The sequence below is a fragment of the Alligator sinensis genome, unplaced genomic scaffold, assembly GCF_000455745.1.
Source record: "Alligator sinensis unplaced genomic scaffold, ASM45574v1 scaffold93_2, whole genome shotgun sequence".
NCBI classification, from domain to species: domain Eukaryota; kingdom Metazoa; phylum Chordata; order Crocodylia; family Alligatoridae; genus Alligator; species Alligator sinensis.
The window spans coordinates 2,267,246-2,291,018 of NW_005841854.1; the positions used below are offsets into that span (position 1 = coordinate 2,267,246).

At 43.9% G+C, this 23,773-nt stretch overlaps 1 protein-coding gene and 1 long non-coding RNA gene across 7 annotated transcripts in view; one reads left to right on the plus strand and one right to left on the minus strand.

The window, feature by feature from the left end:
• The window catches only part of HEATR1 (HEAT repeat containing 1), a 52,304-nt gene extending 43,988 nt beyond the window's left edge, over positions 1-8,316 (minus strand). For 3 of the 5 annotated variants that reach the window (XM_014523975.2, XM_025213591.1, XM_014523974.2), the window contains exons 1-5: positions 8,179-8,316; positions 7,483-7,635; positions 3,538-3,754; positions 1,174-1,315; positions 524-625 (exon numbers count right to left, since the gene is read on the minus strand). In XM_014523975.2, coding sequence (XP_014379461.1) covers positions 524-625; positions 1,174-1,315; positions 3,538-3,754; positions 7,483-7,624 — 603 coding nt within the window. In that variant the 5' untranslated portion in view covers positions 7,625-7,635; positions 8,179-8,316. Of the gene's footprint in view, positions 1-523; positions 626-1,173; positions 1,316-3,537; positions 3,755-5,173; positions 5,273-7,120; positions 7,224-7,482; positions 7,636-8,178 lie in introns of those variants that run through there. The other 2 variants (XM_025213580.1, XM_025213586.1) reach the window with 2 other exon arrangements.
• Positions 8,317-8,348: 32 nt separating this feature from the next.
• On the plus strand, positions 8,349-23,035 carry LOC112551647. 2 transcript variants are annotated; one of them, XR_003095943.1, is made up of 4 exons: positions 8,349-8,478; positions 12,163-12,352; positions 19,349-19,597; positions 22,635-23,035. It is a non-coding gene; the product is annotated as an uncharacterized LOC112551647 (long non-coding RNA). The 2 variants fall into 2 exon arrangements; XR_003095944.1 differs by lacking the exons at positions 19,349-19,597; positions 22,635-23,035 and adding an exon at positions 15,551-16,440.
• Positions 23,036-23,773: the final 738 nt, after the last annotated feature.

The following is a 23,773-nucleotide window of genomic DNA, read 5'->3' on the forward strand; positions in this document are numbered from 1 at the left end:
AAAACAAAACCAAGCAACCAACTCCCTCCCTCATGTCCTCCCCCCTGCTGTCCTGCACAATTGGCTAATAGCATTTTGGCTCTTCTACTTGAATATTTCTGATGGAACAGATATTGATCATCACTTGAGGCAACATACTAGAATACCTGACCAATGCTCAATCCTGCTGGAGATGGGCTGCCTGGTGCATCTTTCGAAGCTGGCCAGGCAACTAGCAACACCAGTCGTAGCAGACAAGGGCCCGATCCTGACTGCATTCCTCCCTTTTCAAAATCCTAGATCTGCTGTTGTACTTGACCACTTAACGGGTCTAACACTTAAAACTGTCTATTCCCAATCATATCCTTATACTAATTTCTGCTCAGTTCTCTCTTCTGTATGAATTATCAACATGGGCTTCAAGAAAAGGTTTTCAGATTGTTTGGCAATGAACTGAGTATTTTTATTTCACCTAAATTCAAAACCTGCATAAAAATGTAAAATGGTGAAAGATATCTCTACTATGCTAGAGGGCTTTACCAACCTTTACAGATTTTGTCACCAGACTGCAAATGAAATCCATGAAGCCCAGGTCTTTGTGGCAGTGTGTAATTAAAGTACCTCTAGCCAGGGGGACTCCAGGTCTCTATCCAGGGTAAAAATCAAAGAAAAAAAAGAATTAGAAAAAATGGATGTAAAAATCGGTATATACTACAATAAAATGCAAAATCTGAAAGAAACAGGAGCATCATCTCCATAAATCACACTGAATAATCAGCTATCCTGATCCAAGCTAAAATAAGTAATGGATTCCCCTCACCCTGCTCAGATTTTTCTCTCCGTCTCTTTAACTATAGAAAACGTTGTCAGTAATCGACATGCTTTCCTACTTGACTGCAAATATATTACATGTTAAAAGCAGTTTTTTTTCCAAAATAAAGCCTTTGTTATAATCAATTTTCCTTTTTTCTTGAAGAAAGGAAAGAAAAAGAAAAGAAAAAGAAGAAAGAGACACATCAGAAATGAGAGACACATTTAGTTCCTAACTCCATAAGGTCTGCAAGGATGATCTTGATCTGTAAATGCACAGACAAAAGAACCATGTTCACAGACGTGACAATGGAAATAGAATGATCTCAAGTAGAGAAAGCATACACTCTCACAGTCCCCATTTAGATCTTTTCTCTATTTTACCCTTATTGGATCCAACCAATTCCATCTGTGAGTTGGGTCTGTAATTTTCAGAAGCTGGATAACTCGCACAAACAGTTTAGTCTCATGATACGGCAAAACACAACCAATCAAACTGTCCGGGTTGTAGAGATGGATATGAAACCTATGGAAAAAAAATTAAAATGCTTAGACATTACAACAAGTTTCATAGTGCAGGATCCAGCCACTCACTTCTTGAATAGCTAAGTTTGTTTTTTAAGTAGAATCATAGTAAAGCATTTACTTGAATTTAGGACGAGGTCCTGTCTCCCTCCACCCCACCAATCAGCATGGGGGGAGAAGCCCCTCATCTTAGATTCACATACAAAGCAGAGTGGATGGCAGGCAGCTACTGTAGCTCTGACTCTGGCCCTGAGCCCAGGTCCGGGTCAGATCCACAGCAGCAGCCTCCCACAGCATCATCCCCCACATTTGCCCTCTGCAGCTTCTGCCCCTTCTCCCCCTTAGTGGCAAGCACAGCTTGGTTCCAGCTGGATTCCCTCCTGGGCACAGAGTACATGAAACTGTGCCCCCTGTCCAGCCAATTAGCAACACTGACACTGCTGCATGGCCCGGCAGTGGCTATACTTTCATGTGCTATGCTCTGTAACCCTGCAGGGAACATAGTCCAAACAGTGTCTGACAGTAAGAATGGGGAAGGGAAAAGAGACTATGGAGAACTGGAGGTAGGGGAGTGCAGGTGCCAGGGGGGCAGGAAGCAGGTAGGAGGGGAAGAAGTAGGGGGAAGAAGTGGGGAGGCAGAGGGTTAGGGAAATACCTAACACCTCCCTCCCAGCCGCTGCTTTCCCTGCTGTAGCAGTGAGTGGGGTATGAATTCAAGACAACCCTCCAATAACTAGATTCTATAAAAAATGATAACAAATGTATAATTTTTCCATATACAGAACCTAATTATTGGGGGGGCTGTCTTAAATTCAAGGTTGTCTTAGATTTGAATAAATATAGTGACTACCCTATCAGATGAGACCCGAGATTCCTCTCATCCAATATTGTGGTTCTAGCCGTGGTCAGTTGTAGATACCAAGAAGGAAGGAAAAGAAGATAGTACACCTTGCAACTATATAGTAAGAGGGCCTGAAGAAAAGTTTTTTCCCTTGCTAGAGAGACACCTGTGCCCTGAAGCAACTGTTTTATTTCCATAAATTTTAAGGCCTAAAAGGGCCACCTGAGCTTCAGCATAAATAAGTTTGCAACCCAACCAATACGTAAGCAATAGCCATTGATGTTGTGATGTGCTTTTCATTCTACATCTATCAAAAGAATCTTCTGTAAATAAAGACAGTAGCACATTACCAAATTTATAGTTAATTTTCTTTCCCATTTTCACTGTTCTAGAATTTTAAAAAGTATTTAGCACTCACTATTTTATGTCACATCATTAGATTAGACCAGGGGTTGGCAACCTACAGCCCCAGGCCAGATCTGGCCCATGGATATGGGACTCCATCAGCATTTACTTGTGCAGAGTTTTGACTTGGGCAGTCTCCCCTTGTTGCTGCAGGGAAAAGTGGCAGCAGTGGCCGATGCCTAATGCCCACCTGCCTCTGACCCAGGGTGGGTCATTCCAGCCCACAGCCAGAAAAGGTTGCCTACTCCTGGATTATACTACATGGTACATCCTTCACATCTTGTATTGAAAAATGTAGTTATTCTACAAAGCACTTTTCATGCTGAAGGAAGCCATACAAAAGTTTCCTAAACTCACCTAAAAAGCAGCCTGAGCCAGAGAGCGGTAACCAATAACAGAGACTGGAAATGTGGTCAAGGACAGAAGAGACCTGCTGCTCTGTCATAAAGTGCTGTGGAAGCATTAGAGTCCGCACAGAGGGCTACATCTTATTCCACCTTTTAGTCACCTAAACAGCATCCTGTTCCACTCTGCTCAAGTCCCTGGAAAAAAACATTAAATGTGCCTACTTATGTCACAAGCCATCTTGGCCTTAAGACTAAACCAGAAAAGGCAGAAAGCAGGTGAACTCACCCAGCTTTTGAGGTAACTGTTCTCAAAGGACTCAAGCAAAGTGTAATAGCGTCACACTGAGGGCATAATAGGAGAACAGGATGAAGCCCAGAGGGTATAGAAAGAACCTAGTCAACTTCTTATCTAAAAGACCCATAATTTAATTTGCAAGGAATTTAATTAATCTCATTTTGCAAAGACGAAGATTTGAATCAATTATTTCAGGATTTTAATCTCTAGTTCCAGTGATCTCAGGCAAACGTCACCCAAACCATCCTGACAGGAGTGTGGGGAAGGAAGCAGGGGGGGAGTCTTAAATGTTTCATAATCATATCTATTAACACACAGATGATTTATATAGTTACCTGTGAATCAGCCACTCAAGGCACTTTTGTGCTGGTTTAAGCATGAAGTAAGGGGACAGGTGGATCAGGAACAAAGAAATATTCTCATCCAGCTGCTGGTTTACTACTTTACTCTGAACACTCCGCTCCAAGCCTTTTGATGTAACACTGAACAAAGTAGAATGAAACATCTCAAAGGAAGGATCGATCCCAGTCAGTTCCTCTAAACCAGTGCAACCTAGGAAAAAACGGTATGGGGTGAAAAGCCATCCAAGTTCTCCTCCTTCCCACGCAAGAATCACGTGCGTTATCCTGACCTCTCTCATACTACAACACCAAACACCATTATAACAGAGAGCATCATGTCTACTATTTCAATAATCTTTTTCCTATCCCATAACTAGGAGGCCATACTGCTCCAAAAATATATTTTGCTGAAGTAGTGAAAGCTTTGAGAATTCACCTCACATTTGAAGTGCCAGCTCTCAGGGATGTGGACACAGCAGATTCCTGAATTCCAAAATTCTGAACCTGGATTGGACAGCAGCTCCGTCTAAGAACTTCATTTTAGTTGGGCTAACTGAAACTTGGTGGAAACCTACCCATGATTGGGCAGTAAGCATTGAGGGCTATAGGCTGTACAGATATGATAGAGCAGGGAGAAAAGGGAGGGGGTATTGTTATCTATGTGAAGGAGCAATATACATCTTCCATAATCAAGATGGGACCAGAGAAGGGGCAAACTGAAGTACTGTGGGTCAGAATGCAAGGGGGCTAGGGGGAAAGGGACTTGGTAGTGGGAGTCTACTATAGGCTGCCACATCAGGATGAGGAGTTAGACCTGGAATTCCCTAGACAGCTCTCAGAGGCCATATGGTCAAGGGACATAGTTGTCATGGGTGACCTAAACTACCCTGACGTCTGCTGGGAGGAGCAGTCAGCTAGATCCAACCATTCATGTAGGTTCTTAGCTTGCATACAGGACTTTCAGCTAACTCGGGAGGTATGCACTCCAACTAGAGGAAATGCCTTACTGGACTTGGTCCTGGCTACAGGGGATGACTTGGTGGGGGATTTACTGACACAAAGTAATCTAGGGGACAGTGACCATCACTTGATTGAATTCACTATCTGGCGCAGGGTGAGAAAGATAACCAGTAGGGAAGAAGTACTAGACTTCAGAAAGGCTAACTTCAGTGTGCTCAGGAGATTAGTTAGTGAGGCACTGAAGATCAGGAGGACTGGTGAGACAGGAGTCCAGAAAGGGTGGTTGTTCCTAAAAGGAGCAATCCTATGGGTGCAGGAGGAGACAATCCCAATGTGCAGGAAAGGGGGCAAAGGGGCCAAGAAACTCTCTTGGCTGAATAGGGAAATCCAAGAAAGCCTTGGGGCAAAAAAAAGAGGCATATAAGGCGTGGAAGCAGGAAGTAGCTACCAAGGTGAAGTATACCTACGAGGCCCACACTTGCAGGGAGGCAGTCAGAAAGGCCAAAACAGAAATGGAACTTAGGCTGGCACCAAAATTAAAGACAACAAAAAGTCCTTCAGGTGTATAGGCAGCAAAAAGAAGGTGCAGGGTAGCATAAGACCCCTACAGAACAAACTAGGGTAATTAGTGACGGGGGGACAAAGCCGAGCTCTTCAATTAGTTTTTTACCTCTGTATTCCTGAACTTGGATCAGGACAAATCTCCCAATTGGATCATAGCCAGACACAAAAGGGAAAGCAGCCCACCAACTGTTAGCAGTAACTTAGTGAAAAGACACTTAGAGGAGCTGGATGTGTTTATGTCCGCAGGCCCAGATGATCTTCATCCAACGGTGCTGAAGGAATTGGCCAGCATCATAGCAGAGCCACTTGCATGGCTGTTTGAGCGCTCTTGGTGCTCAGGTCAGGTCCCAGAGAACTGGAAAAGGGCCAATGTGGTCTCTATTTTCAAGGAGAGGAAGGAGAATCTAGGTAACTATAGACCAGTTAGTCTCACCTGTATCCTCAGGAAAACCTGTGAAAAAAAACTATTAAGGGCCACATTTGTGGCAGTCAAGTGGGGAAAGCAATGATAAAGGGCAAGCAGCACAGATTCATAGCCTGACTAACTTTTTTTTATGACCAGGACATAAAATGCTGAGACCTAGGAATCGAAGTAGATGTCATCTACTTGGATTTTAAGAAGGCCTTCGATATGGTATCTCATTCTATTCTCACAGATTAACTGAGCGGCTGTGACGCAGATGATTACATGGTCAGGTGGGTGGCAAATTGGCTTAGGGTTCGCACCCAGAGAGTGGTCGTGGATGGGGCAGTATCGACCTGGACAGGTGTGGGCAGTGGAGTCCCACAAGGCTTGGTCCTTGGACTGGTGCTGTTCAATGTCTTCATCAGTGACTTGGATGAGGGCGTGGAAAGCACTCTGTCCAAATTTGCAGACGATACTAAACTATAGGATAAAGTTAACAGACCAGAGGATAGGGAACAGATCCAGGCAGATCTGGACAGCTTGGAAAAGTAGGTGAAACAGAATAGGATGCAGTTCAATAAGGACAAGTGCAAGGTGCTGCATCTACAGAGAGGGAATCACCAGCATACTTACAGGCTGGGGGAGAACTTTCTCAGCAGCACAGCATTGGAAAGGGATCTTGGGGTCACTGTTGGCTCCAAGATGCATGTAACGAAGTGCTCAGCAAAGCTAACTGCACTTTATCATGCATTAGCAGGTACATGACAAATAGGTCCAGGGAAGTCATACTTCCCCTTTATGCAGCATTGGTCATGGTGCAGCTGGAGTAATGTGTCCAGTTTTGGGCGCTGCACTTCAAGAGGGATGTGGACAACCTTGAGAGGGTTCAGAGCAGGGCCACTCATATGGCTGGGGGCCTGTAGGCAAAGCCCTACAAGGAGAGATTGAAGGCCCTGGATCTTTTCAGCCTCCGCAAGAGAAGGCCGAGAAGTGATCTTGTGGCCGCCTACAAATTCATTGAATTGGCAGCAAGGAATAGGAGATACTGTTTACCAGGGCACCCCTTGGACTAACTAGGAACAATGGCCACAAATTGATGGACAGCAGATTTAGATTAGACATAAGGAAAAACTTTACAGCAAGGGTTGCCAGAATCTGAGACGGGCTTCCATGGGAGGTGGTTCTCCCCTACCTGGGAGTGGTCTTTAAGAGGAGGCTAGACATGCACCTGGCTGGAGTTATCTGATCCCAGCGCTCTTTCCTACCCAGGGCAGGGATTCAGACTTGATGATCTGCTAAAGTTCATTCCGACCCAAACATCTATGAACTTGGACAAGTCATTGCACCTCCTGCCTCTGTTTCCCCAGATATAAAATCAGTATCAATATTACACACTAAGTTCAAAGAGGTCCTGCCTGTAAAAAACAGAAGGGAACCAACCAATCAGAAGAGGTATGGGAAAAACCTATAAGTAAATACATAGCATCTCTTGATTCATAAATAATACGATCACACATGACTTTTCTATGATCTATGGCCTCAGGTACTAGATCGGGGGCCAGCCCTGACTGGAGCTAGTTTACAGGGCTGGTCCCGTAGAGTGCCATGTGCAGCATGCACCCCCCTGGCCCCACATGTAGCACACACCTGGAGTGGAAGAGGGGGTCAGCATGAGGTGAATGCACACTGCATATGGTGCCCTGATGGACTGGCCATATGTGCTGGCTCCAGTGCAGCCTGATTCAGCCTGCAGGCTAACTCAGCTAGCCTCATCCAGCCTGTGCAGCTTGATGAGTTTGACGCCCCTAGGCCAGAACAAACCGGTAGAACATAAAGGTAAAGAGACAACTCCGAGCGCGGTCAAACCGACAGAGGACAGAGATGGCAAAGCACAGGAGATGTTTTCCCTCTCATCACTTTCAGCCACATTACCCGAGACCAACATTATTTCCAAACAGAAATGTGACTGTAAAGTTGCATTTACAGGGCACCCCTATTGCCTCACTCACCAAGTGCGAAGAAGGTGTCCCGGTCAATAGTTGCAGCTTCTTTGCAATCAAACAGCAAGGAAGCTGCTTCACTTCGAGACAGGAGGCTGGGATCATTCTGGGGTAGAGCAAGCCGTTTCAGCTGCTGGGCGAGGGAAGTCATTTTTTACGTGCCTGCAAAAAAACCCAACAAAACAAGTCATTAACCCTCACTGAAACCCCTCCCCCCCAAGTCATATGCATGCCAAAACAAAACACCACACCAGACTCTTCTCGGGACCTGCTCTCTCCATCAGTTTACGTCAAACCCGACAACATTCCTGCCCTCAGCGATTAAGAAGTGCCAGTGACATGAATCGTAGCTCCAGCCACCGCCCCGCATGAGGGTAGAGTGTCAGTGCGGATCCCGTGGGGGACACTGCTTCCCGATGGATGCGACTGTCCCGGCACCCATTGCATACGTGGCACAACGCACAGGTGAGCAGCTCCCAGGTATCTAGGCGGGCCCCGCGGGTGGCACAAACGCTGGCACCGCAGAAGTGACAGCCCAGCTCTAAAAAAGGGACCCAGGCAGGGCTTGGAAACGGGGAGCCGCTGCACAGCGGGATCCCGCCAGCTGCCTCTGGCACGTGCAGGCAGGGTCAACCCTGGGGGTCCCCCCGGGAACGGATGGGAGGAGACACGCGGCGCCCCCAGGAACCCGGTCCCGGCACCAACCTGGCGCGCCGGCTTCCACATGCAGCACGGAAGCTCCCACGTGGTCCACAGCCAATTTCCCTTCTGACCCGGAAGCAGTACGGTCACTTCCTGCTGGGGGAGTGGCGCCTGTGCTGGACTACGCATGCGCTTAGGCACTTCGCTTCCCTGAGGCAGTAGATTTCCCTCCCCACCTCTTCTGGCTTCCCCAGCTGCAGCTTTCTGACGAGCGCGGCGCATGCGCGGCTCATGTGGTTCCCGCGGGCGGGGCTGGCCCGTTCTGCCGCCCCCGGGCTGGCCAATCGCAGGGCTCCGCGCCTGGTAAAGCACCAGCTCCGGGATGCACGTGGTGGAGGGCTCGTTTCTGAGGAAATGGGTTTTGGTGCCTCAGGTTCTGCGGCAGAACAGGGCTACCCAGCCTTGGGGAGGGGGCTCAGGCTGCAGGCATTGGGCCAGCCTCACCTTGGGCAGCAGCCCTGCTCTGTGCCCAGCGTGACTCCTCTCCCCCCAGAGTGCAATGCAGACCCTGCTCCCAGCACGCTGGCCTGCACCCACGAGTTCCCAGAACCTGGAAGAGTAGGGTTGCCACCCAGGAATGATATTTAATTCCTGGAGGCTCCAGGGCAATCTCCAGGAGGCTGCTGAGAGTCACCCAGCAGATAAATGATAAGGCATTCATTAAAATAGATATTAAATGTGAAATTCAACTTGTACAGCAGTCCAGTGGGTTTTTTAAATGTAGTAGGGATGTGCATTTGCTCTCCTGACAAAGTCTACTCAGTACAGTAGAGCAGCCATTATGTAATGTGATGAAACCTCCTAGAATAGGTTCAAATAGAGTTGGCAACCCTATGGAAGAGGAGGGGGGAGCCAGTGCTCCCAGCCACCATGGCAGCTGGAGGCATGGGAGGTGCGGTGTGCCTGTGGGCTGCCAGTTGGGCAGAAGCAGAGCCAAAGAGGCTGAGTGAGGCGCCTAATGCCGGAAAGCTAATGAGAAGAAGGCTAAAAGTGCAGTGCGGCTTCAGTCGAGCTGTTGGCTTGGTCAGTGTGTGTGTGTGTTTTCTCTCCCAGCGCCGCAGGACCTTGGGATGCGAGTGGGAGCCAGAGGAACGCAGATAAAATGTTTTTAAAGCCATGTGAGCTCATCTCCTGCCTTGGGTGTGCTGATTCCGGGTTTGTAAATACTTGTGGGGGGCAATCCTGAGGAAGGTCAACACATCCAAACTCCCAGTGCTCTCTGACACCCCCGTGTTATGTCATGTACCTCCAAATCGAAACTTGTATTTCTTCTTGATGTTTCTCCTCCTGGAATAACCTGCAGGAAGCTACTGAAGGGAGTATTGTTTGGGATAAGTTGGTATATGTGGGGAAAGAAAATTGGGTAACGCTGTTAAAAAAAAAAAAATCTTGAAAATGGTTCTGTTTTTCAGTGCTTTTCAACAGTGTGAGAAGTTAGATTTTTAGGTCTCAAGGTTCTGGCACTATTTTTTTTGCCCATTTTAGTTGCTTTTTAATAAGCTGCAGACAAGATCTGACAGCAAATGCATTGCCTGCTATGGCTACTGTAGATGGCAGTATCTTGCCATACAAAGGACATGCAAGCAGTCAATATAAGTATAAGCCTAAATTTTTCTGAAGAGTTATGTATTTACTCAATGTTATACACTGGGAGTAGTTCCATTAATGTCAGTGGGGGTGTGAACATGTGTAACGTTAAACATGTTTGTACTTTTTTGAAGGACTGGGACTAAAGAAAGTACCTGAAGGCCAGCACCTAAGCCTTATTTCTGAAGCTATCTATCCTTTCCTCTCCTGGACCAGATGGAGCTAGGTGTTAACTTTGCATAGATCAGCACCTCTGTTTAAAGTGGCACTATCTATGTACATCTGGGCTGGGAGGGTGAGGAAGGCTATTGTCACAACAAGCGAACTGTTTAGGGTTACTACCCTGCTGTTTTGATGGTGCTGATCTGATCTGGAGGATGTTTGTTTATCTGACTATTGCCATCTCCCCTGCTTGTTCTCACATCCGGCTCATTTGGCAAATTAGTTGGCATGCTGTAATACAAATCAACATGCCAGTTTATCACATTTATCAGCGTAGCTAACAGCTGTATACATCTTTTTTTGCCCAAGGTCAGCAGGAGACTGAATCGTATTAAACATAATCTAGACCTCTGTGTATGTACATACTTCTGTGTATGAAAAAACAACATTAGAGTGTGCAGGTTTCTGAAACAGCAGACAGCTATTTTTTTTAATTAACTTGGGGCTAGCTGATTAAAATTGGCTGTTTACAAGCTGTTTCAAATATTCTTGCTAGGTAAATGGGAAGTTATAGATTCTGACAGATGTTTAGGACAACTGTTGCCCTCCTGGAAGGAGGCCCACAAAGACAAGAAGGGGGTTTCTTTTGTTTTGTTTAGTTTGGGTTTTTTATGGGTTTTTTTTGTTTCAACTCTAAGCAGGGGTTCAGAGTTCTCTCAAGACTCCCATCTGGGAATGAATTAGAGCAGGGGTGTCAAATATATTGCCCGTGGGCTGGATTTGACCCATGGAGCTACTGTATCTGGCCTACCAAGCTACCGATGGGTCACAGGAAATTAGGGAGCGTGACCAGCCCCAGAATCCAGAGTGCTCGGGCCTTTGTTGACATGGCAGTAAGTGGCAGGAGAGCTAACCAGCTGATGCAGCCCAGCCCAGCTGCTGCCCCCACCACCACTACATGCCCCATGCTGGACCTGGAGCCAGAGCTGTTGCCACCATGTGTTCTGTGCCAGAGCTGAAGCTGCTGCTCTGACATGGGGGTGGCAGCTCCAGGTCTGGCATAGGGCACATAGTGGGAGCTGGAGCTGCCACTGCCACCAGAGCCACCCTGTGCCCTAGACCAGATCTGGCTTGCAAGGAGCCCTGTTATTCAGATCAGGCCCAGGGTATGAGGTGAGTTTAATGCTCCTGAATTAAAGGAGCCAAGACACTTCCCACTGGCAGAAAGAAATGTCCTTGATCAAGCACCAGGAAGGATGTTCTGAGGAAATACAAAGACACTGAGTGTTGAAGGAAACTATGGGGATAGGTTTTGTAATTTTACTGGTTTTGTAATTTCCTAACTTGAAGCTGAATGCAGGAAAAAGCTTTTCCCAAATTCATATTCTCCATGTTAAACCAGAACTCCTGAGAGAGGGAGGTTTTTGTATTTTAAGCCTGAACCTGTTCTTAGTAGTGTGTCTACTGCTTGTTCCCTGCCCTTACTGCATAGTCCTAACAGGTTTTATGGAGTTATAGATAAGATTAATTCTATTACTAGTTACTATTAACCACTCTTGAAACAGTGAAACAAATTAAATAAACTATTTCCTGAGTTCTTGGAATTGGGGTGGGAGAAACGATGAGTTTTGAAGTCTTAATTTTTTTCTGATTTTTATTTTTTCTTAATGCAGATGATGTTTGATACTTTTTCAGAAGAGATTGAGATGGCACTTGTGAGAGAGCAGGGGGAGAAAAATTGAGATGGGCTGGGGGACCCTAAGGGTCCCTTTCAATCCTGTATTTCTAATTTCTAATAATAAAATGGCTTGCTTTGAATGTTAGTAATATTCTTGGCTCCCATGGGAACTAGTACCTGGGTCAGGTTTGAAAAGACTGGCCTACGAGGTACAAAAGCAGTTATTTTGCTTGAGCAAGTGCATGCTTGTCTACCATCTCTTTCATCTCAAACCACTTCACAAACGATAGCAAGTGAGTGTGTTCATCCACAGCTGAAATGTGGTTCTTTTGGGGGGATTCTGTGACAACTGTTCACTAGCATGCTGTGACAGTACTCAAAAACGAAGGAGAGGAATTGAAGAAAACTTGCATGCAGAGCCTGCAGAGAGGATTTAAGGAAGCGGAAAGGAAATGTCCAGAGTTACAATGTACTTGTATGGCACCCAACTCTTATGATTTCTCAAAAGCTTCTTAGTCTGTGCAGATTGCTAGCATGTAACTTTTGTGTCTCCTCTATAGCTTCTCCAGTAATACAGTACCCCCCAGCGTCATCTTGGAGGATTAAATCAGTTCTGATTCAGAAAGAAGAGTGCTACTGGCTTGAACTGTCATCTCTGTTTGCCATCCACCTTATGCATTCCCTGAGATTTCCCACACTATTGTTTAAATGCAACTCTGCTGTGCTTCTGAAATTTGACAGGAGTTCAAGGTAATACTGTGGCATTAAAATCTTCCTAGTGTAAACTTATTACAATATCTATAATATTTCTTTTAGTTTTTGCAGTGGCTAAAATTTTCAGGGGGGTGTGTTTTTTCCCCTTTAAAGCAGTGGCACCCAAGTCCACCAGATGAGAGGTGCAGGGTTGTCCTGCCAGCTGGATCCTGCATGGGGTTGATTTGTGGGTGCAGTCTGGCATGTCAGCCTGACCTGACTCTGTGCACCCACATCCAGTTACTCACTGACCTGATTTTGTGAATCCAGATCCAGCTCTGTGCTGGAGCAAACTAGCATGCAGGGACAGATTATTCAGCCTGTGTCATGCTGGTTCATGGGTGACCAAGCATGGGGGTTACCCAGGGACAGAAGAAGCAACCAAGATCCAAAGGGTGTGTCCAGAGTCTGAGTATAGGGGAGCCAGGAAGCCAGATGATCTGTCTAGGGAACCAAGTGAGAGATTCAGAGAGTCAGGCAGAGTGCAGGGTCAGGAGGCTAGCCAGGTCAGGTGTCTGGAAGATTAAACCAGTGTCAGGTTAGGGAGCCAAAGGGTCAGGCCAAACTCAGGGTCCATGGGCAAGCAGAGTTGGATAGCCAGATAATCTATCATCTTGTGTCAATAGAGGCACAAACCAGGGATGAGGAGGCCTGGGTACAAGATTGAGTTTTGTTGCCCAGACACTTCCCCTTCCAGGCCAGGATTTTTTATGGGAAGGAATAAAGGGTCCACTGATCCTAATTAGCCACTCCAGGTGCAGGGAGTGGGCAGGTGGCTACACCCAGATATTGGGTTCTGACCACCTATTCCACACCAATCCTCAGATGTGGAGCCAGCAGACTCGGATGAGTGACTGGCAGGCAGGTTGAGGCCCTAGGTTTGAGGCTGTGGTCTGAACCTGCAGGGCTCCCTGGAGTTGTGGAAACTTGACAATTAACACTGCCATTGTTCCCCTGCAGGGAGCCCTGTGGGCCAGAGGTTGAGCCCCACTGCTTTTAAGCAAAAGTAGGTATTTGTTTGTGTATAGTTGATAGATCATCTTACCAGTCAGCTATCATATGTCCTTGAATTGAACTTGACAGTTTCTAGATGAAGTGTTTTTTTTATTTTGTCATGTGCTCTGCTAAGTGTGAATGTTTAAATATTTTGGTAACATTTTTTGTGGCCATTTAAAATTGGCCATTGTAAACAGAGAACTGACATTCGTGACATGTATGGCTATCAGAGACCTGAAGCAGTTGTACTCATAGAGAAAGCCCACATGTGTAACAACTCAGACCAGGCAGCCACACAGGTTTTGCATAACAGAAGTCTGCATTTGCATCTCAAGGAAAGCCAATATCCTAGTGCTGAAATCTGTCTGGAACCAGATGCAGCAAAGCTGCAGTGGCAAATGCATGAAGTATAATCAGGTATCTAGGTTGTAGCTGTATTGATCTACAGGCAAAAGGAATCAGAACTTGTGGCAGAGGTGATATCTTTTATTAGACCAACTAGATATGAATTTTCATTTCCAACCAGGAGAAATTTTACAATCTTTGCATTGTCCTCTGCCCAAGGAAAGGTGAAGGGTGAGTGTGTCTGAAAACTTGCAAATAAAGCCTTTTTTTGCAAATGTCTAGTTGGTCTAATAAAAGATATCACCTCTGCCACAAGTTCTGATTCCTGAAGTATTGAATGGGTGGTTGTTAGAGTGTTTAGATAAACTGTTTCAGAGAGAATAGTGTAAAAGAAAGAAAATAAGAAAGTATCCCTCTGTTAAAAGTATACATCCCCAATTAAGTGACACCTTTCATAACTACAAAGAAGAATCTGGTCTGATCGAGCTCTGAAGGCTTCAGTGAAACAAAGAAATTTAAATCAAGCCAATCGGGAATCTTTTATTAGAATCATATTTACCAGCCATCCATAAACAGGGAATGTGACTGGAAGGAAGTGGGGAGGGTAACTCTTCAGCACCTGTGGGACTGCTGTGCATACCAAGACGCTTGCCTGATGGAACATAAAAGAAGGATCCCCCCTGCCCCCTCATCCCTTCCCCACTCCCTGCTTTGGAGAAGCAGGCTGAGACCACTGTGTGGCAGAGAGACTTGTCCCATAAGATTATGCCTATCCTCAGCAATTAATTTTGTTTTTGTCCATTAATCAATACATTTCTCACATTGGTTGGAATGACTCAAAGTCCCATTTAAATTCTTTTTCACCTTTCCCACCTTGCTCAAAAATTGTTTTACACCGTGCAAAGCAATTCTATATTTGTTCATTTTTAACTGGTGTTGCTCTGGCTATTCTTCAAGTGGAAGGAGGCAAATGCATTCCCTGACATCGTGTAGGAGGTAAGGAATATATCTCTGATGTGTTGTTGTAGGGCTGCAGCCCTACATCTTCTCAGGTTTTTAGGTCATTCTGCCCTATCGACCCCTCGCTTAGCAGTTATCCTTCACTTTCAGGGTAGAATTGCCACCATTTTGATATTACCCAGACACTACCTCTATGCAGTTTATCCCTGATAAGGACTTAATGCTACCTCTAGTGCTACCTAACTTTTTCTTATAGATGGCAAGATAGAATTAGTTATATCAGGTAAGTTTGAATGCATGTGAATGAAGAATTAAGACTGGTTTCTACCCTGTGGGCTTGATTATCTACTTGTTTACACCGGCATAAATTAGCAGCAACTCTAACAAGGTCAATGGAGTTATTCTAGAGCATGACTCCTGTACCTGAAGGGAGAAATAGTCAGGCCCCCTATGTGGATAGTCGTCAGGAGGGTACAGAGGGCTGAACTGATGCTTGGCAGAACAGGAAAAGAGGGAATAGTTTTTTAGGAAAGGCTACAGGAACGAAGCACAAATTCTGATTCTTTCTTTAGCTGAGCTGAAGTCAAGTGCTGGGAGGAGCTCACTTGCTAGGTAGAATCTACATGTCATTAATTTACCAAGGAGTCTGGCAGACAGTACCATGTTTCCGTTACTGTTTTTGGAAAATGCATTGCTGATTTCCACAACAGTAAGCTCTGCATGTAGCTGGATTCCAGAGCTAATAATAAATAGACAGTCCCTGGATGGGTGGAGGAACTATTCAGAACCTAATTTTACTGCATTTTAGACTTCCTGGCTAGAGGACTGTAAAGTGTCTGTTTTTAATCAAAATCACATAAGAACTTGTCCATACTTTTTTACCGATCCTTTTAGACAGCCACAAATAAACAGTCAAGACCCTGTGACCAGGAGAGTGCAAGGAAAGGACTCGGCGTAGGACAAAGAAGCTCTGTGCATGCATATCTGTGTAGTCTATATACATTTTGGCACTAAAGCTCCCCTCCCCACTCCTGCCTACTCTTGCCCCAAGAGAATAGAGGCTAGATACTATGAGAAACCAAGAAAAAAGACCTAGGGCACTTATAAACGTGCTCTGGGAGGGGGCTTTAATTAGCGCGACTCTGAGAGCCATGTTAATTGAAGTACCCGGAGCGTCACATGTATCAGCGTCCCCGCGCTGAAATGTGGCAGTGTGGGTGCTTTAACTAAAACTCGTTAAATGAACTAAAGCACCACCATGTAATTACAGTGCATTGGAGCAGCCTCCCTGCATGTGTATAGGAGCCCCTAGTGATTATCTTAACACTGAACTATTTGATGAAGCAAAGTACTGCTACATTTTATTGCTATCAAAGTACAATTTAACTCGAATCAGTTTTTAGGGACTGTGCATTTATTACAATAAAATAATTCAGCAAGACATCTATCTCATCAGAACTGCTACCAGTTTAGCCCTTTGTCATGTGTTTTATTTACTGGGTTGAGAGGTATGATTTGAGGTACAGAGCAATTGGAAAAGATATCTACATCAGATAAACTGTTACTGGCAGAAAGAATGACCCATGTGGCAGATGAGAGTCATATTGCTTCATACACTTAGGGAAACCATTCAGAGACTGGTGGTGAGGGCAGTACTACCAGCTAAACAGAACAAATTAGCTGGATATAACATTTGATTCTCCATAAAAGTACACATTGGCTTGAACGTAATATCTAACAAGTAGAATAACACTGAGTTTTTTGTCACTTACCTTTCAATATTAGGGCTATACTAGTTATAGAAGTTGGAAGAAAATCAAAAGTTGAAGGTGAAAATCAAAAGCAAAAAGTTGATAGATGTGCCAGGTTAGAGCATTTTTCCTTTCTCGCTAAAATAAAACCAAAATAAATAAATAAATAAAGGCAGCAAATCATATATGGTACAGCTGTCCATTTCTGGGTCACAGCTGTTTGAACCTCTACTTGCTTGTCAGCTAGCCAGTTGCTAAATTTTGTTTGAAATGTTAAGATGAACCACAGTTCCCTTCCTGAAAGAGAGATACTGTTATCCATATCTATAGGTGCTAAATATAAATAACGGTCCTTCCTTTCAGGCTGCTTGTTCAAGCCAAGAGCCCTTCTCACTGCTTCAATTGCTTTTTTTCCATTAGTGGTCAGCAAATATTTTGATGTGAGATGCAGCATGTGTAATTTTCTTAAAACAGCTTTCATTTTTGAAGATGATATGATCCATTTTCAATATCAAAATGGAGAGGAGGGTATCCAGGATGTGCCTCAGTGGGGAATTATAACAATTAAAGCCCATCCAGTTACACACTGTTGAGCTTTAAGTAATCTATGTTTTATTGTTGCTTAATTAACAAATGTTGTGTCTAAATGCACTAGGCTGCTGCTTCCTGTACATTTATATTGTGTTTATCATACTGAAGTCTCGATTTCAATTGGAACCTGTATGCACTATTGTGGTTGTGGTGGTGGGAATGATGAGGATTAAAAAAAGAGACTCTTCTTGACTACTGGAAAGTAGAGCAATTCTTCTATTGCAGAGAACTCAGAAAGACCCCAGAATGTTTTCCACAGTGTGAATTCCTATTTTAAATCTCTGGGTTTATCTTGTGAATCATGTAGGTATTTGCACAAGTAACAGTGCTAATATTGCACAGCATCCTGCAGCACTCTTTAAAAGGATCTCATGGCATCCTAGGTGCTGTGACACCCTGGTTGAGAATCACTTCTCTATACAGTATAATATTGGATATAGGAAATATATTTTTTAAAACAATGATAGTTCAGTAATTTACTAAATTATTAGACAGAAAAACTGGAATTCTATTTCACTTTGTGTGCCTAAATAGCAGTAAGTGGCCCTGTAAGTGGCCCTTTTGGCCAAAGAGTGAGTTTGCGATTTCTTTTACCTCTGCAATATACATGCATAAGCATGCATGTGCACACTGAGCACAAGCAGACTAGCTAGATATGTGTGTGCCTGAGTGTATGTTCCAGAAAAAAAGGAGGACTGTCCCATGGTTTAGCTCCAATAGCTGAGAGGTTAGAGGACTCGCCCAGGAAATGGGTGACCCATATCATACACCTCACTTATCCATAGAGGGTTTGAATTTGACTTTTCAGCACAATGTTATAACCACTATGTCACATCTTAGGCATTTATTCAACCCCTTTCCAAACCTTTTTTTGAAGCTGAGCCATTGCACCTTGCATTCAGTGAATAAAACTGATGGCGAATGGAGCATTGGGGAAGTTTCTGCCATGCTGGAAGTAAGGGTCCAGGTTAGAAATCAAGGCCCCTTCACTTCCAGGATAGCAGCCACTTCACTGAGCTACTCTTCTTGCTTTTTGCCTCTCATTTCTCTTGCCCTGGGTTGCCCAGGGGGGCAGCTATTAGGGGTCTGCTTGTGCTTTTGAGGATCTAAATATTTTGTAACTTTGCATGAAATGACTACAAGTCAGAGCAGACAGGGTTCTTTGGGTAAACATGATATCTTCTATTAGCCAACTAAATAGTTGGAAAAATTGATCGTTGCAAGCTTTTGGGCACAAACATCCTTCTTCAGGCATAGGGAGCATCTACTGGTATTTGTGTGCTCTCCTGGGTGGAATAGAAACCAATATGCAAAATGCAGGTCTTTGAAAATGCAAATGCATGGCAGTGAGGATCAGAGGTCATGGAAGACCATAGGTGCTAGACAGGTAGTTAGGGAAGGAGGGAAATGTTGACCTGGTGATAAAATGGAGCTGGCAGGGCTGTGTGAAGCTTTGGTCCCTGATTCGATTCGGCAGAGATTCAGCCCGATTCAGTGGCCGAATCTCCGAATCTGAATTGAATCAGGAGACCCTTTAATCTCTCTGAATGGTATCAGAACCCTCCAAATTGATTCGGAGAGATTCAGGAAGATATTGTTAGGGTGACACTATTTAGATTTTGGGAAGCACTGGATTTGCAGCTGAATAAAGGCTTTAATATGTGTCTCAGCAAAAGCTGCTGGTCACAAGGCAGAATGATATATTAAAAATAACATTGCAAACACTTAGGTAAGCAGTTTTCTAACAAAGTTGTAGTGTTAGATCCCATTGTATAAGAAGAACAAGATGCAGCCCAGCAGCTATTGTCAGGAGATAAAGCAGAAGCAAGACCTTGGAGATGGTGCTGAAATCAGCAAAGAACCAGAAAGAACCAGCAAGAAACAACAATTCACTGAAAGAAGCTGGGGTCAAAGTCTTACACATGTGCTCTTAGCAGAGAGGCATGTAAATGAAGGAAATGCATAGGGAATTCCATGCTAATGAAGTAAACAGTAAATAGAGGTGGAGCTTGAAATGGGTGGAACAGAAAGAGGGACAGAGGTGGAGTAAATGTTAATAAACATGAATCAAGGTGTATAAAATGTGAAAAGAACTATTGTTCAGTGCAGCTCCCCGGTTTGTCCGTTTTTTGGGAGCTAGTCCAAAGCTGTCTCCATTCTGAATAAAGCTGTTGTGAGTAATGCGTGCTAGTGTTTGCTCCCTGCTTGCTTTGGCTAATGAGTAACAGGATTCATGAGCAATTGGATTGTCGTCTCCCTAGTCGTTGGGCGTCACATGGAGTCGGTGTCTAACAGATATGACGATTCAGACGTAGACCTAACTTTAGATGTTTTTTCTACATACCTCAAGGTATCAGGCGGCTTGTGAATGCTGCGATGGTGGGGTGGATGAAGCGTCCCACAGGAGCATGGGGGGGACCCCAGCATGCTCGGCAGCAGGCCCAGAAGTGGACCAGAAGTGCAAGATTTGCATTTGTGAATAATTTAGATGTGACCTTGGAAGAACCACTGCCCTATTCATGCACGGCTTATATAAATATAATCACTTCTCATTTTCTAAATGCTTAACCACCATTCGCCCTTACATCATTTCTGTGAGGTAGGTAAAAGTTGTCCTAATGTACAAAGGGAATATTGGGAAAAAGGTTAAATGATTTGCCAAAGACTGCATAATAAGCTCAAATGCCTTACTCTGGTCTGATCTCCTCTCTCTCTTACATCAGTGCAAATCACTTGAAGTCAGTGTTGATATACTGATGTACATGAGAAGCTGATTTGGCTTTTGGTCATTTGTCAGATTAAAGTTGCTACCTTCTACTTATTCTATAAGGGTGTTTTGAGGATCAACTAAAAGACCAAATTCATTCCAGCAGCCAGCAACTACACCAGGCTTGCATTTGAATCCTTGTCAAACATTTGGAGATCACGTGGCTGTACAAAAGCTCTCTGTATTTATTTGCATCTCTACCCTGCCTTCTGACTGACTCCAGACTAACACACCTATCTACCTCTCTAAAGCTTATCACCATAGTTAGTTATTGCCTATAATTTCTGATTTAGTTCAAAATATTTGTTGACCATTATCTGACACAGCTCTCTTCTCAGTAACACCCACAGCATTGCTGAACAGTGAAGCACATCTTTAAAAAATGTTCAGGGTGCTATCAGCTACAGGCCACATGTGGCTGAGAGAGGGATTTTTTTAATCTTCTGACGTTCTTGAAGTGCTCACAGTATAGTTCAGTGAAAGGCTTTAGCGCTGCACTTGAACTGTTAATTTCTTTCTTGCTTACTCTCTTTGAAGATAAGTTTGAGCCAACATGTGGAACAGGAGCACGGCCAAGGTTCTGAGAACACATGACTCTTCTCCTGAAAGTTTTTAATAGGCTATTCTATACCCCCAGTCCATCCCTTGTCTCTCTGAACCATTTTGAAAATTCTGGATCTGTCTCACCATTTTTTCCAATCTTATGCCAGCACTATTTGTAGTTTCCCACCTGTCATAGTGTGTATTACATTGTGATGTCCATATAGTGGTACTGCAATGCTCCCACATTAATAGACTAGGTAAGTGATTGCATATAGCATTTCCTTTGGCATCATAATTCTAATGTAGACAAGGAACTTTTGACTTCTGAAGTCTTTGATGTGTGCTTGCTTCATTTATCTGTATCACCCTTGTGAGATATGTTTGAAGTTGCCCAGGCGATATCTGTAAAACTAAGAGTGAAGTCAGTACAGATGCAGGAGGGTTTGAGGAGAAGCAGCTGTCCCTCTTTTGGTAGGAATTTTAGAAGGAAACAGGGAACTGTAAGAGCCAACTGCTCCCTTTATTCTTGGAAGTAATGAGCTGTGTAGTCTAGGTTTTTATTGGCACTAGTCACTTCCAACTTCTTCATTATGTTGGATGCTTCAGTATATGTATGAAGTAGTACACAGAATCCATATAAACACATGTGGAGAGAGAAACCCATTTCTTCAAAAAACTTAGCTATAAATGGATGAGACAGACAGACAAGAAGCAGAAGCAATTATTTCCTTTGTTTTACAGATGGGAAATGGCAGTACAGAGATATTGTTCCTGGTCACTTCAAGAAAAGCAGTGAGGCCACTTAAATCCTTTTGAACATCTCACCTTAAGTGACTTATTCAAGGTCATGGAGGCCATCCCCTGAGTTTTAGGCCAACACCACTTTCCTCCCTCTCAAAATGTTGGCAAAGGCTGGTGATGGCAGTGCAGTCAGCATTTTCTCTGTAGTCCTGCTCTATGCATTGGTAGTATCTGTATAGCCTATAAATATTTCCTGCTGCACCTCATCCACAGCTATGTTTCAATGGCAGATGAAATTATTCCTAAATATAGTTTGTAAAATGCTTTGAGATCCTTCAACAATGTCAGCAGTTATTTTGAACCCAGAAGTGAATCTTACAGCTCTGTGTGTTTCTTTCCTTATCTCAAGGACATTACTTCAAGAAGAATTTAATAAGAATATTATAAATAGCTCCATACAATTCTGACAGATACTGCTCCGTTCACAATTGAAGATCCTAACTTAGAAGTCTAATAATGGTGTTTTAATTTTAAACACCTTTAACTGTTTCACTGCTGATCTTCTTAATAGAATCATCAAACTAATGACTTGTTCTTATACATTTGGGTTCATTTGGAGAAATGGTCTTGTAGAAACATGGTTGCAAAGTTTATGTTAACAGCCCCCTTTAAAAATCATTAAAATTCTGGAGCAGTGTTTCCCAACCTTTTCCACCCCAAGGCACACTTACATTAATAAACATTTTCCACGGCACACCTGTTAAGGCATTCCCCATCCTCATACCTATTGTAGCTCACTGACATGGCAAAATTCCATGGCATACCTGTTTGTTTCTGATGACACACTTTTGTGCCACAGCACGCTGGTTGGGAAACACTGCTTTGGAGGACAAAGAATGAGAAAGGGGTTAGTTGGTTGAAAGATCAGGTGAACACTAGAAGTTGCAAGAGTTAATTCTTGACAGGACAGTAAGGAGTCTGTAAGAGCAAAAAAGGATACAAAAATACAGTGAAATATGATAATTTCTATTGATTAAAATAATGCAGTGGGACAGGTTGTTTAAAGCTGGTGTAGGGAGGTGAAAATTGTATCTACTTAATTGAGAAAATCCTTTTGATTCGCAGGGAGTGTCTACCTGAGCGTGCACGTGCATTTTGCAGTACCTCAAAAACTGATTCAATCGGCTCAGCTATTAAATAAAAGCACACCAAAAAAGCCCCACTAAAGTCCCTGATCTTTACAGATGTTGGGCGAGCCAGGTCATAGTAACACACTACCTATTCTGGGCATGTGTGAGGCTCAGTGTAGGAATGCACTGAGTTTAAAATAAAGTAGCATTTTTTTTTATATTTGCAAATACCCAACAACATTAAAAATATTGCAGTAGTGATTGTATATACTAAGTGGATTCAGTTATTTGCAAAAAGTATTAACCACTGCATTCAGAATTCCACACGACTTGGTTTCCAGTGATTTAGGGGTGGCTAACCAGAGCTAACCAGTATGAGCAGGTACTCGGTGTAAATGTAATTATTTGAGACCTGTTATGTGACAAGAATAATGATCGCTGTTCTTCTCTTTCAGGTCACATGACTAACGCCATAGAATGAAATGTAGCATTCATTTGCAAACCAGCATTCTTCTGTCTCAAGTCCTTAGTATACTAAGTTCTTTGCATATATTTCTGACTATCAAGTGAATTCTCGACCAAAAAGTTGACACTTTTTGACTGATCCATCATTAAGCCTTTCCTTTAGCAACCATTCTCTTTCATGCCGAAGTATTAAATGGTATAATGCAAAAGTCAGGCTAAGATGATTTGAATCTAGGTCTCCAGAAGTAAGACTGTTGCACTAAGCTGCTGCTTCACCCAGCCCCTTTTCCAGTCTTTCACTGCAAAATACTAATGGCTAACTAAACCTCTTCCTTACTATTCCACACTGAGTAGCAGAAAGCATCCTATGATTCCACACTGCAGAGATTAAAAGGGCAAATGAAGATGTAGTGATTCCACTGTAGTTTCCTCAATAGAAACCAGTCCCCTCTTATCACTAGATTTCAGTCACAGATAATTCCCAAATACACTGTGACATTGTATTTCTGTGTCACCTCCTGGTAAGAACACTACGAGCTCTTTTAATGTTTTTTTCAACTGTGTCAGGAGAGTGGAGAGCTCTAGAGATATCCTTGCAGTCCTGCAAGAAGTTCCAGCCTTTTAACTATTCCAGCTCAGCAGGGGGAACCCCCCCTCTCTGATTGGCTACTTCCTCACATGCACACCTCTTGGGGTTGAGGTAGCCAATCTGGGCTGCTTAGGAAGCAGGCATGAAAGTGCCCATCAATACAGAGCAGCTCTACTCCCTATATGTTTGCTCAGAGAATCAATCTTTTTTTGCTCCTGCTCAGCCCCTTCCCAAAACACCTAGCCTGATAAAAGGGAGGGGTGAAAGATGCCTATGGCTTCCCTGTCCCATCCTGCAAAGGGGAGAGGGGACTCCACTGTGGTTGGGGAAATGAGGGGTTGAATCCCAGGAGGTGAGGTTGGTAGAACTGAGGAGCAGACTGGCAAAGACTAAAATGGGTGTTGGAGAAGAGGATTGATTTGGCAGTAGTGGGACAAACTTGCTGTGATGGGTAGATGTGTGCAGAGTGAGAGCACCTGCAGCAGGAACAAAAAGCAGAACCATCTATTTGAAAAATTACAAGCTACAGCTCACACAAGA